This window comes from Dasypus novemcinctus, chromosome X (genome assembly GCF_030445035.2).
Source record: "Dasypus novemcinctus isolate mDasNov1 chromosome X, mDasNov1.1.hap2, whole genome shotgun sequence".
Taxonomy (NCBI): Eukaryota; Metazoa; Chordata; class Mammalia; order Cingulata; family Dasypodidae; genus Dasypus; species Dasypus novemcinctus.
This window is the reverse complement of record NC_080704.1, coordinates 106394170-106415692: the sequence shown is the minus strand read 5'-3', so window position 1 is coordinate 106415692 and position 21523 is coordinate 106394170. Positions and strand designations below refer to the sequence as shown.

Below are 21523 nucleotides of genomic sequence, written 5' to 3'. Positions count from 1 at the left end.
TATTAGTGTATTATATTTGTTATAATTCATGAAAGAACATTTTTATAATTGTACTATTAACTATAGTCCATCATTTACAGTAAGGTTCATTGTGTGATGCATTCAAGCTCTTACAACTTTTGCATAACTAACCAAAGTGTTAGGAGAGGCAGCAGTTGTTGCTCTTGAAGGGGACAGCAAAGGAATTCTTGCTGGGCTCCACAGTGGCTGGGAATTTAAAATCTGAACAGTTTTGGAGACATGACTGAAAATGATTTAGCAGAGCATAAGTCTCAGCAAAAACATTTATTTTTGCCAGTCCCCTTACCCCCAAGAATCTTAAGGGGAAAAGTCTCATTCTAAACTAATCCTATACTTCTAAGGATGAATTTCAGTTGGTCACCCAAAATGTATTGTCCACAGGCTTTGTCAGGAGCATATGGGTGCAAAGATATAGTCTCTTTTCTCCTTCAACAAGATCACCTTCATTCTCAAATGGATGCCACCTAACCTTTTTTATCCTCTGATGTTCTTTCTGTTTTGGGCCTCTCAGTACGTATAGGATTAACTTGATGGCTATAATATAGATATACAGGAACAACAGAGGTTCTTGGAACTGTGATGTTAGAATAGGTGGAGTTGTTTTGGGGAGTATAGCAGTATTATCAAGTAGTAATTGAAAAATTTGAGTAGTTAAGATGATTCCAGAGATGAGCTCATTTGCTGAAGGAGAGCTATTCAATGTTTCTTTAGATTTCCCTCCACTTTTCTCTTCTGTAATATGTTAAAAGTCTAATAAGAGAAAGAAAATAGCCAGTCACTGCAAGTGAAGCAAAGTGCCAGGTTTCCAATCCTTCCCTGACCACTTCAGGTTAGGAGGGTGTTGGCCAGTTTCCAAGGGGTCAGGTATAGACAATACCTAATAGGACCCCCACCCCTGCCCCAGCCTCATGCATTTTCTCACTCTTACTCCCTTGCCTCTCCCCTTCATGTAAGGAATACTGACCACAGGAACAAAAAGCTTCTCCATAGGGATTTTCCAGTAACATGTCCTCTGCATCCCAGGTATCCATTCTCTTTTTTGCCCTGGGTTCTGAGGATATAGAAATGAAATTGAATTTTAATTTTGGACAAAGACTGATGGGTCATTGCTGATCTGGAAAAACCCCTCCTCAAGTCCAGATTCCCTCCACTCAACTCATCCTCACCCCTCAATAACTAGAGTAGTGCCTAGCTCCTCCTTAGTGACCCGGGCCAAGTCTAGGCCCCTCCAATCAGCTTTAACAATCAAAGGTTCCAGGATAGGTTGGAGAGCTGGGGTGACATAATGACAGTTGATGATCTTGGAGATGGGGATTCCAAGGAACCCTGAGGAGGGGTGGCCGCTAACAGTGAACGTTCAAGTCCTCACAGCTTTCTTTTTTAAAATGTTATTACTTTTATGGTATTGGAAGAAATTATATTCATTATAAAAAATAAATTTTCCAATAATGCAGAAAAATCCAAAGAAAGGTATCTAGGCCATTTACTTCTCAATATCACCTAATATCTCACCCCCAGAGAATTCCACTGCTAAATATTTGGGTGATATCCCTTCAGATATCTCTTGCTGTACATGCTGTATTCTCTCTTGCTATTTTCCCTAATAAAATGTCAGGTTGTAAAAAAATTTCCATGTCAGGAAATGAAAGCCTCTTTGATGCCTGCATAGTATTACATTATATGGAGGTGCCGACATTTATTTAGCCATTCCCCGTTGTTGGACATTTAGATTCTTTCCAAATTTTAACTGTTCTACACAATGCTGTAATGGAACATCTTTGAGCATACTTATTTTTGTGCTTGTATAATGATCTTTTTTATATACAGTTCAGGAAATAAGATTGCTAGCTCAAAGGATGTCTACATTTTTAAAGTTCTTCATGTTTGTGTATGTATAAGTATATATATGTGAGTGTATATATACATGCACATATATATTTTGAGAGAGACTAAGCCAGCCAAACAACCCTCCATAAAGATTGTACCAATTTGCACTTCCACCAAAGGAAATCATAACCTTTAAAATAACCCTATAGTCATCCAAAGATCTTGTGCTTCACCCAGGGCTGGAGCTCCCAGAAGGCAGTCAAGCACTTTACATGCACATCTTCCATTTGTCTTCTACTTCCCTTAACCAACAAACATGGTATGAGAAAAGAGTTTCAGACTCAAAATAGGAATATTATTTTAGAAATTATGAGGAAGGCCTCTGTCTCTTTTCTTCTTTGACTAACTACTGATCCAGCATTACCTTGAAAGGGGTCATCATCAACATCTGGAGCTGGAATCTGCATGTCATTGGTGTGTTTTTGGTGGGGCTTAGTAGTTTTCTGAGCTCCATTTCCTCCAGAACATTCACTTTCCTCCATGGGTTCTTCTAAAGCAAATGTTACTGAAATATTCTTTTTAGGCCTTAATCTTAAACCTTCTTTCTGTACAGCAAGAAAATCAGGGGGAAAAGTCAGTCAGTATCCAAGAATTCAGGAATTGATCTCTGGGGCAATAACATTCAAAGAGCCTTTTACCTGTAGGATTGGCTTGAGGGGCCTAGCTTCAACTGAGGGATGTCCTAAATCCGATCTCTTATCTTTGGTCATTCCTATCCTGGTAGAGAAGCTGGGGAAGGTAGAAAGGACAAAACAGTAGTAGAAACATGTATTTTTATCTTAATTGAATTAACTTAGTACCCCATCCTTGCCATATGCCTTTGGGCAATGCAAATAACTACAGAGCAAAAGGGCATTTAGGCTTTTCGCTCCTTGAAATGTGGATCACCTTCTAGTTTTTCTTTTTCCTCTTTTCAATATCCCTGTTCTTTCTCATTATTTCTAATTATTGGGAGGATCAGAGAACTAGAGACTGAGAATGAGGTAACTCCATGACATTCATCCATAGAGTAATGTCAATAGGCTCTTTAAAGGGCTTTTGTTCCTTTTCTTCTCCATGTGGCAAATCAGGGAATAGAAACCCTGTTTTGGAGAAACTTTAATGCTAATAGGTTGACATTACCTTTATACAACTCATACCACTAACATCAGTTGTGTGTACTGAAAAATGTTGATCACTTCTCTAGTCCCTTTTGGGTTAACTAATCTTGAGAGACTTGGTTAGTGCTGCATAGAACTGAAGCACCTCCCAGAATTCCCTGCTTATGTTGAAGATTGACTCCTGAATCTATTCAGTAAACCCAACAGAGGCAGCTCAATACCTGTCTGATGAGCATCTTTCTCCAGATCCTCTTGTGCTCTTGGAGGTTGAGATGCTTGAGGTGGATGATAGGCTCAGGCCACAATACTGTTGGCGAGTACACAGCTCTTCATATTTATCCCCAATGGCAGCTAATAGCCAGTGTAGCCCTTCAATTATGGGCTGATGGTTCCTTCTTTGGAGGTGTTTGATGGCTGAACAGGGCTCCTGTGACAAAAAGAGAAGAGAAGTCTCCAGCCTTGGAGTCTAGGACCCCCAGGGCTCATAGGCCCATAGTGCCAATCACTCATCCAAAGAACAGATCCATGCATGCTCTACTGTGCCTAGAGAGGCTCTAGGATTTCCCAGGAGACTCTTAATATTAACTTCTTAGAAGGTCACAAAAGCTAAAGTTCTTTAATAAAATGGCCAAAGTGTAATGTCTTGGATGTGTGACCTTGGGCAAGTTACTAAATCTCTTGAGTCTTAGCTTTCTCATCTATAAACTGAGGATATTAAAACTTCCAACTTTATAGAGCTATTTTGAAGGGTTAATGAGAAAACAGATGTGAAAGTGTTGTAAGCATGCGATATTTATTATCACCATCAGGTCAGAAATCATCACTGAAGATGTTATCACCTTGCAGGGAGAAGCTTTGTCCCAAACCCAATTTCATGGGCTGATTATGGAATGGGTCAGTGGACATATCAGCTGAGCTCTAGAAGGAGAAGAAAGGAAGGACTTGACACTTACCACTCGGCACAGGGACTTATTCTCATTCACTAGCTTTTCTAGGAGTAGATATTCGATAATATCACAAGGCAGGAGGGCATCCTTCTTGTCTTGTTTGTTTGCCAGGCTAGACCAGTACATAGGAGAGAGGGAGGGAAGAAGAGAGAAAGAATGAAACAAATGGAGGCAAAGAGCAAGAAGAGAAGAGAAAGAGCAGAACCAGCTCTGGTAGAACTTACATATCTGGGAATTAGGTTTCAAGAAATAACCAATGAGATGAGACAGAAATTTTTCTAGCCATTTTTCAATGGAGGGAGGAAATGGCATAAATAATTTGAATTGAGGGTAATCCCCAGGGGCCTCATTTCTCACTTACCCTACACTATGTCAGCAAACTGTAATCAGAATTGCTAACTGGGGTATGAGCAAATTTCGAGTTTTTACATCCTCTTCTGAACTCTGTTCGTACTCTAGTGGGGGTGTTAGTGAATGAAAAAGGCAAAAAGAGTGATGGAAGGGTGAGCATTGACTGGCTACCTAAATTATCACCCTGGAATAAGTGTTAGTTACTCCAATCTTAAGGGAGTTGGCCATGGGCATAGATTGTGTAGAACAGGGGCTGTTCTCTTCCATGGTGAAGTCTCAGGATCAGAGATGGAAACCAGAAAAGGAGAGAAGCAAATTTAGGAAGGCAGACTTCAGGAAGAGTAACAGGATGGGGGTGGTAGATCCAGACACTACCCTTCATTTCCCTTCGATACTTGCCTTCAAAATAACCTCTTTGCAACTGAGTAACATGCTTTCAATGGCATTGTGTAGTAGAAAGTGGTTCTTGAAAAGAGCCCCCAGAGGATTGGGCCATTCTACCTCACTGCCCCTAAGGGAACAGGAAGTCTAGTTGGATTTGACAAAGGGGTCACCCAATCCTTCATCTATATAGTTATTTTCTTGAGGCACAAAATGGGAAGGGGAAATTGGGCACATAGGCAGTGTCTTACAGTAAGATGGGTTTCCCTGCCACTCTTTGATCAGATAGCAGACGTGTTAAGATGATCTTCACTTCCTGCATACGTCCTAAGTCGCTGGAATCCAGGACAAAAACAAGTCCATGTGCCTGTGCATAGTAGTTCGGCCATATTTCCCTGCCCTTCAGGTCTCCATTCAGGTCATAGATGGAAACTTCATACTCATCTAACAGAAGTGTAGTCAGTTCAGATTTCATACAATCGTCCGTTCTACTGGGAAGCACTATGAATGGGGAAGATAGGAGATGCAATGATAAAGCAGGGGAGTATAGTTAGATCAAAGAATTTGTTAAACGTTTGACTAAAGTTTGACTAGAACATGCCTTGAGAGATCCTACTGAAGTATCCTGCCATCCTGCTCATGCTCATTGAGTCATCTTCCTAAAACATCACTTTGCTCATGCTACCCTCTCCTAGTTCAATAATTTAGTGACTGGCTACTGCTCACAGGATAGAATACAGACTCTTTTGCATCCTAACCTGCCAGACCTGTTTCATAACACTCTAACCAGACTGGTGTCCTCATTGTCCCTGGTACATACCCAATCTCTTCTTCCCTCTGCTTCTGTGTTCACATACAACCCACCACTCCCACCCCCAAGAATACCATGCTTTTTCTTGCCTCAGGGTCTTCACAGGATGCTCTCCCCTCTGCTTAGACCCCTCTATCACTATTTGGTCAATGCCTACTTTTACAAAATGCATTTAGATCCTGTTTCCTCTAGAAAACTTTCCCTAACTCATACTACCGTCCCCCAGTCTAAATAAGGTGCTTTTCTTCTGGACTTACCACTGTCATAGTATATATTTCGGTATTATAAATTATATGATTTATTTGTTTGGATTATAAAGTGCAACATAGCAAGAACCCTTTCAATTTTATCCACTGTTATACTCATGATGTCTAGCACAGCTGCTGGCACATAAGTGCTCAATAAAAATTTGTCGAATGGATTTGATGATTGAATGAAGGAATGAATGAATGAATGAGATGCCTCTTTTGCCTCCCCATTCTTCAAGGCCCAGCTCAGGTACCATTTTCTTCAAGAAGCCTTCTCAGACCTGCCCAGCTCTCACTTTTCTTTCTCTCATTGAGCACATGGTCTATTGCACTTGTCCTTTACCTCCTTGTTTTTTTGCTCTGTCTACCCATAGGAGAGGCTGTCCCTTCCCTTACAGACAGTAGGTGTTCATTAGATGTTTATAGAGGCTTTTACTAAGGATGAGGGTATATAGTTTCTCCTTCATATCTCTTCCAAGAAACCATGCAACACTCAGTCACACTTCACCTTTAAAAGCCAGAGTATAAAATTCACCTTCCATAAGGAATTCCATACCTCCTTATTTCTCATAGAAATGCTGTTCAAAGTGATAGTCTACACTTATTTCAGTCTCCAGTACTGACAGTTTTGGCCTAGCTTTCTGCCCACATTATTAATGTGGCAAAATTATTTTATAGCTTCTTTATTCCCATACCTAGGAGTTCTAAGACCAGAATCAGTAACTTCTTATTTGTAGTCTCAAGTCTGCCTATGACATTTTCCATTGAATTGCCAGGATGAGTCCTTAAGGTGAGAAGTTAGCAACATGTTTTAAGAACTTGATTACACATATTTATGTGTGTGTACATATATATAATCATTATATTTTAATGTGATTTTATAACTCTTCTTTGTTTTCATGCTAGTCATTGATCTTTTTAATTATAGCTTTCAAGTCACATAATTTTCAGTCATAACTTTGATGTGATATTTGCTATGTCTCTATTAGACTACTTAAAAATAATAAGTGAATAGGTTAAACACCACAGGGAATTTTTAAATGTTGTTTCCTATATTGAGGAATGCTTTATATTATTTTTTCCCTGTCAGAACAAAGCATTTTCCCTAGTTATCTTTTTTATTTGAAACCTTTCTTCAATAAGGCAATGTTGATGAAACCTAGAGGCCATAAGAAGATGTTTTCTGGCAATGTGCATTTTCTTTATTTCCTCTGTTTTTTTTTTTTTAAAGATTTATTTATTTATTTAATTCCCCCCCCCCCCCCCGCCCCAGTTGTCTGTTCTCTGTGTCTATTTGCTGCGTCTTGTCCACTCCTGTTGTCGTCAGCGGCATGGGAAGTGTGGGCGGTGACATTCCTGGGCAGGCTGCACTTTCTTTTGCGCTGGGCGGCTCTCCTTACGCCCACTCCTTGCGCGTGGGGCTCCCCTACGCGGGGGACACCCCTGCGTGGCAGGGCATTCCTTGCGCTTATCAGCTCTGCGCATGGGCCAGCTCCACACGGGTCAAGGAGGCCCAGGGTTTGAACCGCAGACCTCCCATGTGGTAGACGGACGCCCTAACCACTGGGCCAAGTCCGTTTCCCTCCTCTATTTGCTTATAAACTCCTTGAGGAAGAGTACTGAGTTTTTTTTTTTAATGGGGTATTATTGGCATTTTGGATGAAACAATTATTTCTTTTTTTTTTTAACTTTATTTATCCCCCCACCACCCATTGTCTGCTTTCTGTGTCCATTTGCTGTGTGTTCTTCTGTGTCTGCTTGCTTGTATTCTCAATAGGCGACTCTGGGAACTGATCTTAGGACCTTCTGGAGTGTGAGAGAGGTGATCATTCTCTTGCACCACCTCAGCTCCCTGATCTGCTGTGTCTCTTATTGTTTCTCCTCTGTGTCTCTTTTTGTTGCATCATCTTGCTGCACCAGCTCTCCAGGTAGGTCAGCACTCCCTTGTGAGCCAGCACTCCATGTGGGCCAGCTCATCACAAGGCAGTTTGCCTTCACCAGGAGGCCTTGGACATTGAACCCTGGACCTCCTTGTGACAGATGGGAGCCCAATTACTTGAGCCACATTCGCTTCCCAGTACTGAGTCTTAATTCATCTATATATCCCTAGCAGACTTATTTCTTAAAGCATGGTCTGGGGACTATCTGCTTCCAAATTACACGGGGCAGATTGCTACATAGCAGAAATCTAAAAGAAATGATTCAGATTCTATAGACTTGAGACCCAAGGATTTGTATGTTTAACAAACTCCCTATAATTAACAGAATCTGCAGGCGATTCTGTTGCACTTTAAAACTTGAGGACGAAATCCCTTGAGAGCAATGAAATACATGCCTAGTTGTGATTCCACATCACCTGGTGAACTTGTGAAGCTACAGATTCTGTAGGCTTCTTACATCAAAGTTTTTGAATCTCCAGGTCCTAGATCAGTGGTTTTGTAAGTTCTCCAGGTGATTGTAATCATTGGTTGTCAAGACTCACTCTGCTCCAGTTATCACCTGTGGAACTTTTAAAATTATGCCACTAAGCTTCATTCTCTGAGGGTTTGATACCATAGATCTGGGGTGGGGTGAAAGCATCATGTATTTTTTTTTCAAGTTGCAAGGTGATCGAAATGTGTAGTCAGGTTTGAGAGGCACCAGTCTAAAAGTTCTCATTTAGGATATCTGTTTATACTCATGCTTGGGTTTCTAGCCCACATGACTATGCCAGAAAAAACAGTCATAGTGAATGGTATCATCAATAACGATGGCTTGTGTCCCAAAACATTTTATAGCTGGCATCTTCAAACATTCACACAAGACTGGAATTTCCTTTCTAGGCAATTGTCTGTTTTTGGCAATTATGTTATAAACATTTCCAAGAGCAGGGGAGTTGAGCTTTTCGATTTGGGGTGCAGAGCAATCTATTAGATTGACTTTGGGGGTCATGCATGGACAGAGGTGGCCTAAGACATTCTTAAGAATGTAACATCCATGATACTGTGCTTCTTGGCTGTGCAAAACTTCTCTGTGAATGAAGTCACAACCATAAACCAGTACCTTTATGAATCAGCCCCCATGTTAATTCATTGAGCACAAGGTAAGTTATATAAAATAAAATAAATTAAATAGAATCTACTCCCTGTCCCAGAGAATTAGAAAGGGAAACAGTATTCTCACAGACAGAACAGCATATGGCTAATTTCAGATGAGTGCTTCCCAAACCTGGCTGACCTGGGGAGTTCTTAAATATACATTCCCAGGTACCACCCAGTCTGAATGGGAATCCAAGGGTGGGACTGAGTTGAGGCTCTGTGACACTAATATAGTGCCACCTCCAGTTGTCCCACCAATATGCATTCCACACTGTTATCAGGATTTGATGCAAAACTCTGATCATGGCACTTCTCTGCTTAAAACCGTTCAATACCTCTCCCACTGTCTTCAAAATAGAACTTAAGTTCCTTAGTATGGAATATAAGACCCTCCATGATTTGGTCCCTGACTCCTTCTCCAGCTTCACTTCCCATGCTTTTGACATAAGCTCCATTGTTGAGCCAAAACAAATGATTTGTCATCCCCCCACAATCATACCATTCTAGTCCACATGTCTGTGCTTTCTGTATATGCGTTTCCTACTGCCCAGCATGTCATCCCCTCCATTATCAACATGCTTAATCAAATACCTCAAGTCATATCTCAAGCTTGACCTCAGGGAAGCCTTCCCTAACATAGCCTCTTTCCTCAGCTCCCACTCTACTCTTTGCATCCCTTTATCATGGTACTTATCACATCATTGCACAATTGCAAATCCAACTCCTTTGTGGAGAAGTAATGGATCTTTTCATCTCTGTATTTTTAGCCTCTGCACTTTTCATACCTTCAGGTACATGTTCAAATATTGTGGAATGAATATTCCTATCCCACAATTCCCCTGAAGCTACATGTTGCCTTTTTATAACTTTTCCCCCACCCCATGCCCCTACCAGTGACAAGGTGAGCCAGAAGGCTATAGCTATAGTTCAAGAGGATTGATAAGGGGTTCAAGTAGGTCAATGGCAGAGGAGTCAAGTTGGCCCTTTCCTGTAGTTTTCTGAGGGCTGCCATGCTATATAAAATTCAGCCACATCATCATATGCCTTCATTTATTTAATAAACATATATAGAGTGCTTCCTATACTAGACACTGTCCTGGGCTCTTAGGTTGATTGGCTAGCAGTAGCCTGCATCTTCACAACTAGTATAGTATCTCCCTGAAATTCTGTGTAACTGCTTCTTAAAATGTCAAGGTATTAAACTGGAAACATACTTACCTGTCTCTGAACTGACAACATTTCTCAAGCTCCAGTCCTCTATATTAGTGTCACAGAGTTTCATATTATTAAACTTTATTATCCTACCCATGTCTCTCTTATCTATGTCAAATTCCACTTTAATTGAGCTCTGAAGCTAGACACAGTTTTAAACATGCTATCCTTTATAATTGACTGCAATGCTTTACATAATTTGAGTTCATTCATACTGACACTATAAGAAGACCTTCAGTTAGGAGATCTTATATAGGGAGTAGGTGACAGACATTACACCTCATTGTATAAACAGGCTGATGATAACACCCGAAGAAAGGTGTGTGTGTTGGGAGTGTGTATCTTCAAAAAGAGGTAAATTGAGGGCCTTGAATTAAGCCTAGGAAGCAATGACTATTTCATTGGTCCCTGGGGCTAACGGGAGACTTAAACTGTTGTCTGATACTCTTGGTCCTTACATCTTTGGAAGGCCTCCACAAGGACAGTTTTGCCTGAGTTGTCCAAGCCAGTGATAACGAGGGTCACACTCCTGGAAATGGAAAAGAGAAATGAACACTGTTAGTTTTTAGGCTAAATAGAGAGCTTTTTTTTCTCTTCCTTAGTGTTTGGGGCTCTTCCTATAGTAGCTACTACTACAGCTAGAGTGGTACAAACTGGTGTGGGCATCCCTCCCCAAAACTCCAAGGATGCTTATCTTACTCACTTGCCTTGTAGAATTGACCATCCTCTCCCACCTCCCACCCCCAGTCTTGCAGACATTGCTTAATCACTTCCCTTAACAATATATATCATGAAGGCTTGTCCCTTGAGGGGATAAGGGCAGATACATTGAAGGAAATGTTGAACTAAGCCTAGAGAAATAATCGCAATATTACCTTCGTGTCTCTTCAGTTGTCTTTAGCCGAGACCAGCAGGAAGTCAGTAGACGGAACATGATTCATCTGGGTTCTTTAACTCTAAGGGAAACATGTAAATAAGCCCCATTATTAACACTGCACTAAACTCAAGTCAGTTTATGACTACACAGGTACTAATAAATAGAAAGCCTGGGACTATCATAAATCCATTACTTCAGTCTGTCCAACCCTGTCTATAAATATCATGGTGGGGAAGTAGTAATCCTCAACTCTAGTGGCAGGTTCTTTGCTGATAAGTACCTTCCTGTAAAGTGGGTTGATTTCTTATTAAAGCAACCCACACAGATATAGTGGCATCAGATGTGATCTATCTCTTCAGCCACGTTTCATCTCTGCTGGGAATATCTTCATTTAACCTTTGGTTGAGGATATTGCTTCTGCCTTGGAGAAGAACCAGCTTAAGGAGAGACCAGTTCTAGGTAACAACTATCCACCGCCCTTGGTTCTTTTACTTACTGCCTTTGCTCCAAAGATGTGAGTGTTGGTGATGCATGGTCATAGATTTCATACAATTCCTAGAGCTTTAAGGGACCTTAGAGATTATCTAGTCTAATAGAATTCAACCATCAGTCCAGGTGCCCCACTCTCAAAGGTTCCCATTCATTAGACTTGTAGATGATCCCAGAGAGCTGCATAAACTTCCCAGGTGGTTTTTTTTTTCATTTATTTTATTATTTTATTATTTATTTTATTACAGAAGCTGTGAACTTACAAAACAATCATGCCCATGTGTGGAATTCCCATACAACATCCCTTCACCAAAAAACCACACCATTGTTACATTTGTTACAGATTATGAAATAATATCATCAGATATTACCTGTACTTTTGGCCCATAGCATACATTTGGCTTATTTTTTCCATACACTCCTATTTTTTTTTCATTTTTTATTGTCTTTTTTTTTAAAGATACATAGATCACACAAAATGTTACGTTAAAAAATATGAGGTTCTAATATACCCCACTTGCCACAACCCCTCTCCTCCCATGTCGACAACTTCTTTCATTAGTGTGGTACATTCATTGCATTTGATGAGTACATTTTGGAGCACTGCTACACAGCATGGATTATAGTTTACACTCTCTCCCAGTTCATTCAGTGGGTTTTGGCAGGCTATATAATGTCCTGCATCTGTCCCTGCAGTATCATTCAGGACAACTCCAAGTCCCAAAAATGCCCCAATATCACACCTCTTTTTCTCTCTCCCTGCCTTCAGCGACTTCTGTTAATGTGTAGCTAGATTTGGAAGCAATTGCCTAAGTAAAAAGGGGTCACTTCAAGGTTCATCCATGTTGTAGTACTCTTCCTTTTTATGGATGAATAATATTCCATTTATATATATGTCACATTTTGTTTTTCCATTCATCCATTAATGGACACTTGGATTGTTTCACCTTTTGGCTATTATGAATAATGTTGCTATGGATATTTGTGTCAAGTTTTTGTTTGAACATGTTTTCAACACTCTTGTTACAATCCTAACAGTGGTATTGCTGGGTAATATGGTAACTCTATGTTTAAACCTTTGAGGAACTGCTGAAATACTTTCTAAAATGGCCGCACCATTTTATATTCCTACGAGCAATGTATGAGGGTTTCAATTTCTCCTTATCTTCGTCAATACTTAATTGTCTGTCTTTTTGATTCTAGCTATCCTGGTGAGTGTGAAGTGGTATCTAATTCTGGTTTTGATTTACATTTCCCGAACAACTAAATATGTTATAGTCCAGAGGTGGGGGAAGCCCTGATTGGACTAGTAAAGTACTTAAGTTGATACTGTGCCGGACTTTGCTTAGCTATCTGATGAGCACAGTTAATCTGCTGGCTTATTAATGGATAATTTAGCAGGGTTCTACAGTCATACATTGTTTTGGAGAATTGCAATTCCCAAACAGAGACTCAACATTTCATAGCATTTCTTAGGTCACAGACTCATTCCATAGGAAATCAATAATCTTCCCATGTCCTCCTGGGAATGACTCTTGCTTAGGCCAGACACAAGGGAAATCTTATATGTGATCTGTGATCAGAAACAGCCTTCCTTTCTCCAGTTTTGTTTGTGAAGTTGATATGACCTGAAACCTGAAACACCAGAGTCTAATTGTCTGGGTTTCATGATAGCCATCTTCCTTTGAGACGAAACTGGTAACAGCTTCATGCCTATTTCCTGATAACTGGCAGAGCACCCTAGCTTGATCTCAGGCTCCTGTAGTTGCCAATGCCACCAAGAAGGGTAAAACTGCCTTTATACTTGGTATCACACAAGCTCTTCCTTTACAAGGAAGGGTAAATAGGATAACCAAGTGGGAAAACTATTAAACTATGGATTACTGGTCCTGTCTTTTCTTTCCAGTCTCTCTCTTTGATAGCCTGGAGTGAATTACCTAAATTAAACCTACCATTTTCAGATTCCTTATCTATATCATGGTGATGAGGATATATTTTGCTTACCTTGAGGTCATTAATTGTTTATCTGATAAGAAGTTGGTTCTGTTTGGATGAAAGACATAAGATGTGTAGAGTAATCAGGAAGGTGTATTTAGGGTTTCTAGCCTTCTTGCCAGATTTACATAGCTCAGTTGTCTCCTTTTAAAGGGTATGGCAATGTCTTAATAATGGCTGTCAAGGTTCTGGCATATCTATGGCAACCACTACCTGGTTCATAGTAACTAACCTCTCATCTCTCTACCTTGTATGATTATAGCTATTACTAAATGAACTTTGTTATTGTTATTTTTATTTATTCTTTTAAAAATTGATATAGAACTTAACTGTGTGCCAGCACTCATTTAAACACTTTATACATATTACTTCATTTAAGCCTCACTACAACAAGGCAAAGTAGAGGTTATCATTCCTACTTTTAAGAGATAAGGAAATTAAAGTTCACAAAGAGATTAAACAATTTGGCCAGGGTCACCCAGATAGTAAGTGGCAAAGACAGTATTAAGATCTAGGCAGACTGGCTTCCGAGTCTATGCATTAGGTTAAAGGTCTGATAGGCTATATGAGTGAGAAGACCTGGGTACCAGAGAAACCATCTCTGCTCTGGGCCTCTCTATATTTCTGGCTAGGTTGTATCATGCTTACTCTTTCCTAGTGAACTTGTTTTTAAAAATAAACTTTATTTTTTAGAATGGTTTTAGATTTATAGAAATATTGTGAAGATAGTACAGAGAGTTCCCATATACCCGGTACCCAGTTTCTCATTATTACAATCTTATATTAGTATGGTACATTTGTTACCATTAATGAACTGATATTGATACCTTATTATTATTATTTTTTTTATAAATTTTTTTTTTAAAGATTTATTTATTTAATTTCCCCCCCTCCCCTGGTTGTCTGTTCTTGGTGTCTATTTGCTGCGTCTTGTTTCTTTGTCCGCTTCTGTTGTCGTCAGCGGCACGGGAAGTGTGGGCGGCGCCATTCCTGGGCAGGCTGCTCTTTCTTTTCACGCTGGGCGGCTTTCCTCACGGGCGCACTCCTTGCGCGTGGGGCTCCCCACGCAGGGGACACCCTTGCGTAGCATGGCACTCCTTGCGCGCATCAGCACTGCGCATGGCCAGCTCCACACGGGTCAAGGAGGCCCGGGGTTTGAACCGCGGACCTCCCATATGGTAGACGGACGCCCTAACCACTGGGCCAAAGTCCGTTTCCCGATACCTTATTATTAAATAGAGTTTGTACTTCATTCAGATTGCCTTACTTTTTACCTAATATCCTTTTTCTGCTCCAGGATCCAATCCAGGATTTCACGTTATGTTACATGTTATATCTCCTTAGTCTCTTCTTGTCTGGGACAGTTTCTCAGACTTTCCTTGTTTTCAATGACCTTGATAGTTTTGAGGAGTACTGGTCAGGTATTTTGTAGAATGCCCCTGTATTGGAATTTGTCTGGTGTTTTTCTCATGATTAGATTAGGGAAAACCACAGAAGTAAAGGGCCATTCTCATATCATCTTAACGGTACATGTTATTAATGTGACTTATCACGATGTTGGCCTTGATCACCTAGCTGAGGTAATAATACCTGTGAGTTCTCTTTACTGTAAAGGTGCTCTTCCCCCCCCCCCCTTTCCATACTATCTTCTTTGGGAGGAAGTCACTATTCACAGCCTACACTTAAGGAGTGGGGATTTATGCTCTACTCCTTGAAGGTAAAATATCTACATAGATTACTTTAAACTCTTCTGGAAGGGGCATTCATCTATTCTCCCCCACTTGTTTCTTTATTCAATCACTCATTTATGTCAGTATGAACTCAGGGATATTTACTTTATTTTTTTGTCTTTATTTTTTTAATGTTACATTAAAAAAATATGAGGTCCCCATATACCCCCCACCCCCCTCCCCCCATTCCTCCCCCCATAACAACAATCTCCTCCATCATCATGAGACATTCATTGCATCTGGTGAATACATCTCTGAGCACCGCTGCACTTATGGTCAATGGTCCACATCATAGCCCACTCTCTCCCACAGTCCACCCAGTGGGCCATGGGAGGGCATACAATGTCTGGTAACTCTTATAATCCAATACTGTTTATTTTTTTACAGGCATACCTCAGAGATATTGTGGGTTTGGTTCCAGACCACTGTAAGAAAGTGAGTCACACACATTTTTTTATTTCCCAGTGCATATAAAAGTAGTTTACACTATACTGTCATCTATTAAGTGTGCAATAGCTTTATGTCTGAAAAAAGTATACATTCTTTAATTTAGAAATACTTTGTTGCTGAAAAATTTTAACCATCATCTGAGCCTTTTGCAAGTCGTAATCTTTTTGCTGGTGCAGGGTTTGCCTTCATGTTGATGGCTGCTGACTGATCAAGGTGGTGGTTGCTGAGGGCTGGGATGGCTTTGGCAATGTCTTAAAATAAGACAACAGTGAAGTTTGCTTCATTGATTGACTGTTCCTTTCATGAAATAGTTCTCTATAGCGTGCGATACTGTTTAATAGCATTTTACCCACAGTAGAATTTCCTTCAAAACCGAAGTCATTGCTTCTTAAACACTGCCAATGTTTTATCAACTAAGTTGATTTAATAGTCTAAGTCCTTTGCTGTCATTTCAGCAATGTTCACAGCATCTTCACCAGGAATAGGTTCCATCTTAAGAAACTACTTTCTTTGCTCATCCATATGAAGCAACTCCGCATTCACTGAAGCTTTATCATGACATTGCAGCAATTCAGTCACACTTCAGGCTCCACTTCTTTTTTTTTAATGTTTTTTTTTTGTGGTCTTTATTTGTATTTTTAATGTTACATTAAAAAAATATGAGGTCCCCATATATCCCCCACGCCCAGCACCCCACTCCTCCTCTCGTAACAACAACCTCCTCCATCATCATGAGACATTCATTGCATTTGGTGAATACATCTCTGAGCACCACTGCACCTCATGCTCAATGGTCCACATCATAGCCCACACTCTCCCACATTCCACCCAGTGGGCCATGGGAGGACATACAATGTCTGGTAACTGTCCCTGCAGTACCACCCAGGACAACTCCAACCCCCGAAAATGCCCTCACATCACATCTCTTTCTCCCACTCCCTACCCCCAGCAGTCACCATGGCCACTTTCTCCACACCAGTACCACATTTTCTTTGATTACTAATCACAATAGTTCATGAATATAATGTCAGTAAGTCCACTCTAATCCATACTCTATTCCTCCATCCTGTGTACCTTGGAATGGTTGTGTCCACTCCACATCTATATCAAGAGGGGGCTTAGATTCCACATTGCTGGATGCAATTCTCCTGTAGGCACTCTTGGCTCCCTGGTGTGGCAGTTGACCTTCTTCACCTCCAAGTTAGCTGAGTGGGGTAAGTCCAGTGAACCAGAGTGTAGGAGTTGCAAGTCTGTTGAGGCTCAGGGCCTGGCTACCACATAGTCAGTCCAGAGATTCAGGTCCTCTGGGTATGTATTAAACCACATCATCAACTACAGTTCCGGTAAAAGTAACCGGAGAGGCTTGTGGACAAAGATCACATCTGAGTCCAGCTCCATCACACAGAAACTCAAACTCCAAAGTAGGGCCAACTGACATGGCACTGAACTCCATCTGCCATGACCATAGAAACTGTGGGTCTCTGTAGCCCTCAGAAGAACCAGTACATGGGGTTGTATCTACTTAATCTGTCTCTGGGACTCTGCTGAGGTGTACATAAGAGCAACCCCTCTGATAACCTCCTGGCTCTTTTTGGAGACTCATAGCCATATAAACTCATTTGTCCTTTCCATTTCCCCCTTGATTCGGGTCAAAAAGCATTTTTAACTCCTGGTATTATATGTAGACTGAGATATTCTGCTGGTTCGAGTTGACCCTTTTATTCAAGGTCATTTTCTAGTTACATCATCAGCTGGTACTTGGTAGTAATCCCTCGGTGCCAGGGAGGCTCATCCCCGGGAGTCTTGTCGCACGCTGGGGGGAAGGCAACGCATTTACATGCTGAGTTTGGCTTCGTGACTGGCCAAATTTGAGCAACATGGAGGCTCTCAGGAGGTAACTCTTAGGCACCCTGCAGATCTAGGCCTTGTTCTTATTTCAGGTGCACAGACTTACAAGCATAGTCATTAGTATCAGGGGTTCATTTTTGGGCTTTACTTCTTTTTTGTTAGCCGTTGAACTTGGAGGATTTTTGCTATTCCTTTAGGGACTGTGATAGAGCTCCTCTAGCTAGGAACTCAGCACTCCCTCAGTTGTTTTTAATTGTAACCACTATGAAAATATCTGAACATTTTTATGTACCCTAGATACATGCCCTGGAGAACTCCTTGCCAACCATGTGTCCCCTGTCAATAACATCCCACACCAGTATTCCTCCCCTGCCATTGTTGATCCTCTCTGTGATCCAAAACTTATTCAAAAATGAGGCCCAATATATTGCCAGGTTCCATTAATAGTAAAATGGAATATAGTGATGAGTTTAAAGGTTAGATATAGAATACATAGTAATTTAGAAAAATTAAGGTAAATATAAATTGGGGTATCAAAAATTTAAAAATGCAAAAGATTTGTTTTTGATGTTTTGCCTTCCATCACTGCAATAAGTGTTGCCCTGTATGCAAATTGGCAAGGCAACTGCTTCCATCTTTTCCTCAGTGTCTACGTCCTTTTTTTCCTAATGATTAAGCTTATCTTCACAAAATTTTTAGATCACAGTAATTCATATATACAATATACAGTACTCCCATATATCCAACATAAAACCCTTTTCCCTTCCACAGCAATAATCTTTTTACATATTCATACTAATTTACTGAAACTGATGTACAGATATTGAGACAGTAGCTTACAAACAAGGTAACATTTGTGTTTACATTGTGGTTTATATTTTAGACTATGCAATTTTCTAAGTTTTTAGTTATCTTATGTTTTACATTATGATTTACATTTTAGCCTATCAGCCCCTATATATTTTTTTGGTGTAATTTAACATGTCTTATATCCATCCTTGCATAATCTTGTGGAACATTTCTATTGCTCACACAGTTACATTGATTCCATCTATTCAATACCTTTCTCCCGCTCCCCTTAGGGCCCACAGTGACAGTCAATCTTCATTGCTTGAAGGGCAACAGTGTTGAGGGCTTAACGTGCTCAAATGCCCTAATGCATTGAGAGCCACCATTTCTCTCGAGAGATACAATTCCCTCTATTTGAGAACATCAGTCCTCCCCAGAATGTGAGTATACCTTCACTCTCATTATATGGGTCTCTATCCAATGATATAACCCACTATGGCAAAATGAGCACTCACACACTCCCTAGGAGCCTGTCCTGTGTTGGATTATCCCCTTTAAGCATCTTAAACAAGTAGCGTTACTTATTATATTTTTGAAAAAGTTTTCTCAGCATTACGCTCTCAACCAAATACCTGACAATCTCCTATGTTTGTATGTTGCCCTACCCTCCCGCAATTTCTTGGGCAATATTACCCATCCTCCCATCCCTGGCCCCCCTCAAGCCCCCAAAGTCCCACCCAAAGTTAACCCTATTCCTCCATTTTATCACTTCCTTGTACAAATACTTACCTGCAACTTGTCAAAGATTTCACCCATGTAGGTGTCAGCTTACATCCTTCCTCTACCCGCCCCCCACCCCGCAATTTCCTTTAAGCCTATCATCAAGTCTCTAGATCTCTGAGGCAGCTTGGTTTACTTATTTCATATCATTGAGATCAGGTAGTATTTGTCCTTCAATGCCTCGGTTGCTTCACTCAACATAAGGTTCTCAAGATTCATCCATGTTATCACACGTGTTTGTAGTGTGTTCGTACTTAAAGCTGAGTAGTATTCCATTGTATGTATATACCACATTTTATTTATCCATTCATCTGTTGATGGGCATTTGGGTTGATTCCAACTTTTGGCAATAGTGATCAATGCTGATATGAACATTGGTGTGCATATACTGGTTTGTGTCCTTGTTTTCAGTTCTACTGGGTATATACCCAGCAGTGGAATTGCTGGGTCATATGGTAAATCTATAGCTAGGTTTTGAGAAACCAGCAAACTGTCCTCCAGAATGGCTGGATTCGTCTGCATTCCCACCAGCAGTGGATGAGTGTTCCCATTCCTCCACATCCTCTCCAGCACTTGTAGTCTTCTCGTTTTTTCATAGCTGCCAATCTTATGGGAGTAAGATGGTATCTCATTGTAGTTTTGATTTGCATTTCCCTGGTAGCTAGAGATTTGGAGTATTTTTTCATGTGCTATTTGGCCATTTGTATTTCTTTTTTGGAGAAGTGTCTGTTTAAATCTTTTTCCCATTTTTAAATGGGTTGTTTGTCTTTTTATTTTCAAGATATAGGAATTCTATATATATGCAGTATATAAGTCTCCTATCAGATATATGGTTACCAAATATTTTCTCCTATTGTATAGGCTCTCTTTTCACTTTCTTGACAAACTCATTTGAAGTGCAGAAGGTTTTAATTTTGAGAAAGTCCCATTTATCTATCTGTTATTTTGCTGCTCATGCTTTTGGTGTGAATTTCAAGAAGCCATGTCCTATTACAAGGTCCTGTACATGCTTGCCTACACTGATTTCCAAAGTCTTTATGATCTTGGCTCTTATATTTAGGTCTTTGATTCATCTTGAGTTGATTTTTGTAGAAGATGTGAGTTGGTAATCCTCTTTCATTCTTTTACATATGGATATCCGGTTCTCCAGGCACCATTTGTTGAAGAGGCCATTCTCTCCCAGTTGAGGGGGTTTGGTGGCTTTATTGAATACTATATGACTATTCATAACTCTCAGTTTGGTTTCATTGGTCTGTGTCTCTCCTTGTGCCAATACCATGCTGTTTTCACTACTGTAGCTTTGTAGTATGTTTTGAAGTCAGGTAGTGTGATTCCTCCAATTTCATTTTTCTTTTTCAATATATCTTTGGCTATTCAGGGCCTCTTTCCTTCCCAAATAAATTTCAAAGCTAGTTTTTCTGCTTCATTAAAGAATCCTGTCTTGATTTTTATTGAGATTGCATTGAATATGTTGATCAGTTTTGATAGGATAGACATCTTAATAATATTTAGTCTTCCTATCCATGAACAGGAAATATTCTTCCATTTATTTAGGTCTTCTTGGATTTCCTTGAACAGTCTTGTGTAGTTCTCTGTGTATAAGTTTTTTACATCTTTAGTTAAATTTATTCCTAGGTATTTGTTTTTTTATTTACTATTATAAATGGTATTTGTTTCTTGATTTCCTCCTGAGCTTGCTCATTATTGGTGTACAGAAATGCTATGGTTTTTTGCACATTGATCATTTATTTTATTTATTTTATTTTTTTTGTCTTTATTCATTTTTTAATATTACATTCAAAAAATATGAGGTCCCAATATACCCCTCACCCCCCTCACCCGGCTACTCCCCCCATAGCAACATTCTCCTCCATCATCATGAGACATTCATTGCATTTGGTGAATACATCTCTGAGCATCGCTGCACCTCATGGTTAATGGTCCACATCATAGCCCACACTCTCCCATGTTCCACCCAGTGGGCCATGGGAGGACCTACAATGTCCGGTAATTGTCCCTGCAGCACCACCCAGGACAACTCCAACCCCCGAAAATGCCTCCACATCTCATCTCTTCCTCCCATTCCCCACACCCAGCAGCCACCATGGCCGCTTTCTCCACACCAATGCCACATTTTCTTTGATTACTAACCACAATAGTTCATCAATAGAATATCAGTAAGTCCATGCTAATCCATATTCTATTCCTCCATCCTGTGGACCTTGGATTGGTTGTGTCCATTCCATATCTGTGTCAAGAGGGGGCTGAGATTCCACATGGATGCTGGATCCAATTCTCCTGCTTTCAGTTGTAGGCACCTCTTGGCTCCATGGTGTGGTGGTTGACATTCTTCATCTCCATGTTAGCTGAGTGGGATAAGTCCAATAAACCAAAGTGTAGGAGCTGAAGTCTGTTGAGGCTCAGGGCCTGGCTATCATATGGTCAGTCCAGAGATTCAGATTCCCTGGTTATATATTAAACCCCAGCACCAAATACAATACTGGTAAAGTAACAGGAAAGGCTTGTGAAA

The 21523-nt window shown here is 40.3% G+C and overlaps 1 protein-coding gene across 1 annotated transcript; it reads right to left on the bottom strand.

Annotated features, from left to right (window-relative positions):
* Window positions 1–270: 270 nt before the first annotated feature.
* On the bottom strand, window positions 271–13541 carry ARL13A (ARF like GTPase 13A). Its single transcript, XM_058292039.1, has 10 exons — window positions 13406–13541; window positions 10911–10991; window positions 10494–10564; window positions 4939–5188; window positions 3962–4067; window positions 3230–3435; window positions 2547–2637; window positions 2273–2453; window positions 986–1072; window positions 271–771 (listed from the first exon to the last, which is right to left on the bottom strand). The coding sequence occupies exons 2-10, from the start codon at window positions 10967–10969 to the stop codon at window positions 764–766; spliced, it is 1059 nt and encodes a 352-aa protein (XP_058148022.1). The 5' UTR covers window positions 10970–10991; window positions 13406–13541; the 3' UTR covers window positions 271–763.
* Window positions 13542–21523: the final 7982 nt, after the last annotated feature.

Coding starts and splice junctions, on each gene's coding strand:
- ARL13A (XM_058292039.1), bottom strand. CDS start 10,969: ATGTTCCGTCTACTGACTTCCTGCTGGTCTCGGCTAAAGACAACTGAA. Junction 3,436..3,961: donor ATAAGTCCCTGTGCCGAGTG/GTAAGTGTCAAG, acceptor TTTTTGTCACAG/GAGCCCTGTTCAGCCATCAA. Junction 2,454..2,546: donor CCCTCAAGCCAATCCTACAG/GTAAAAGGCTCT, acceptor CTTGCTGTACAG/AAAGAAGGTTTAAGATTAAG.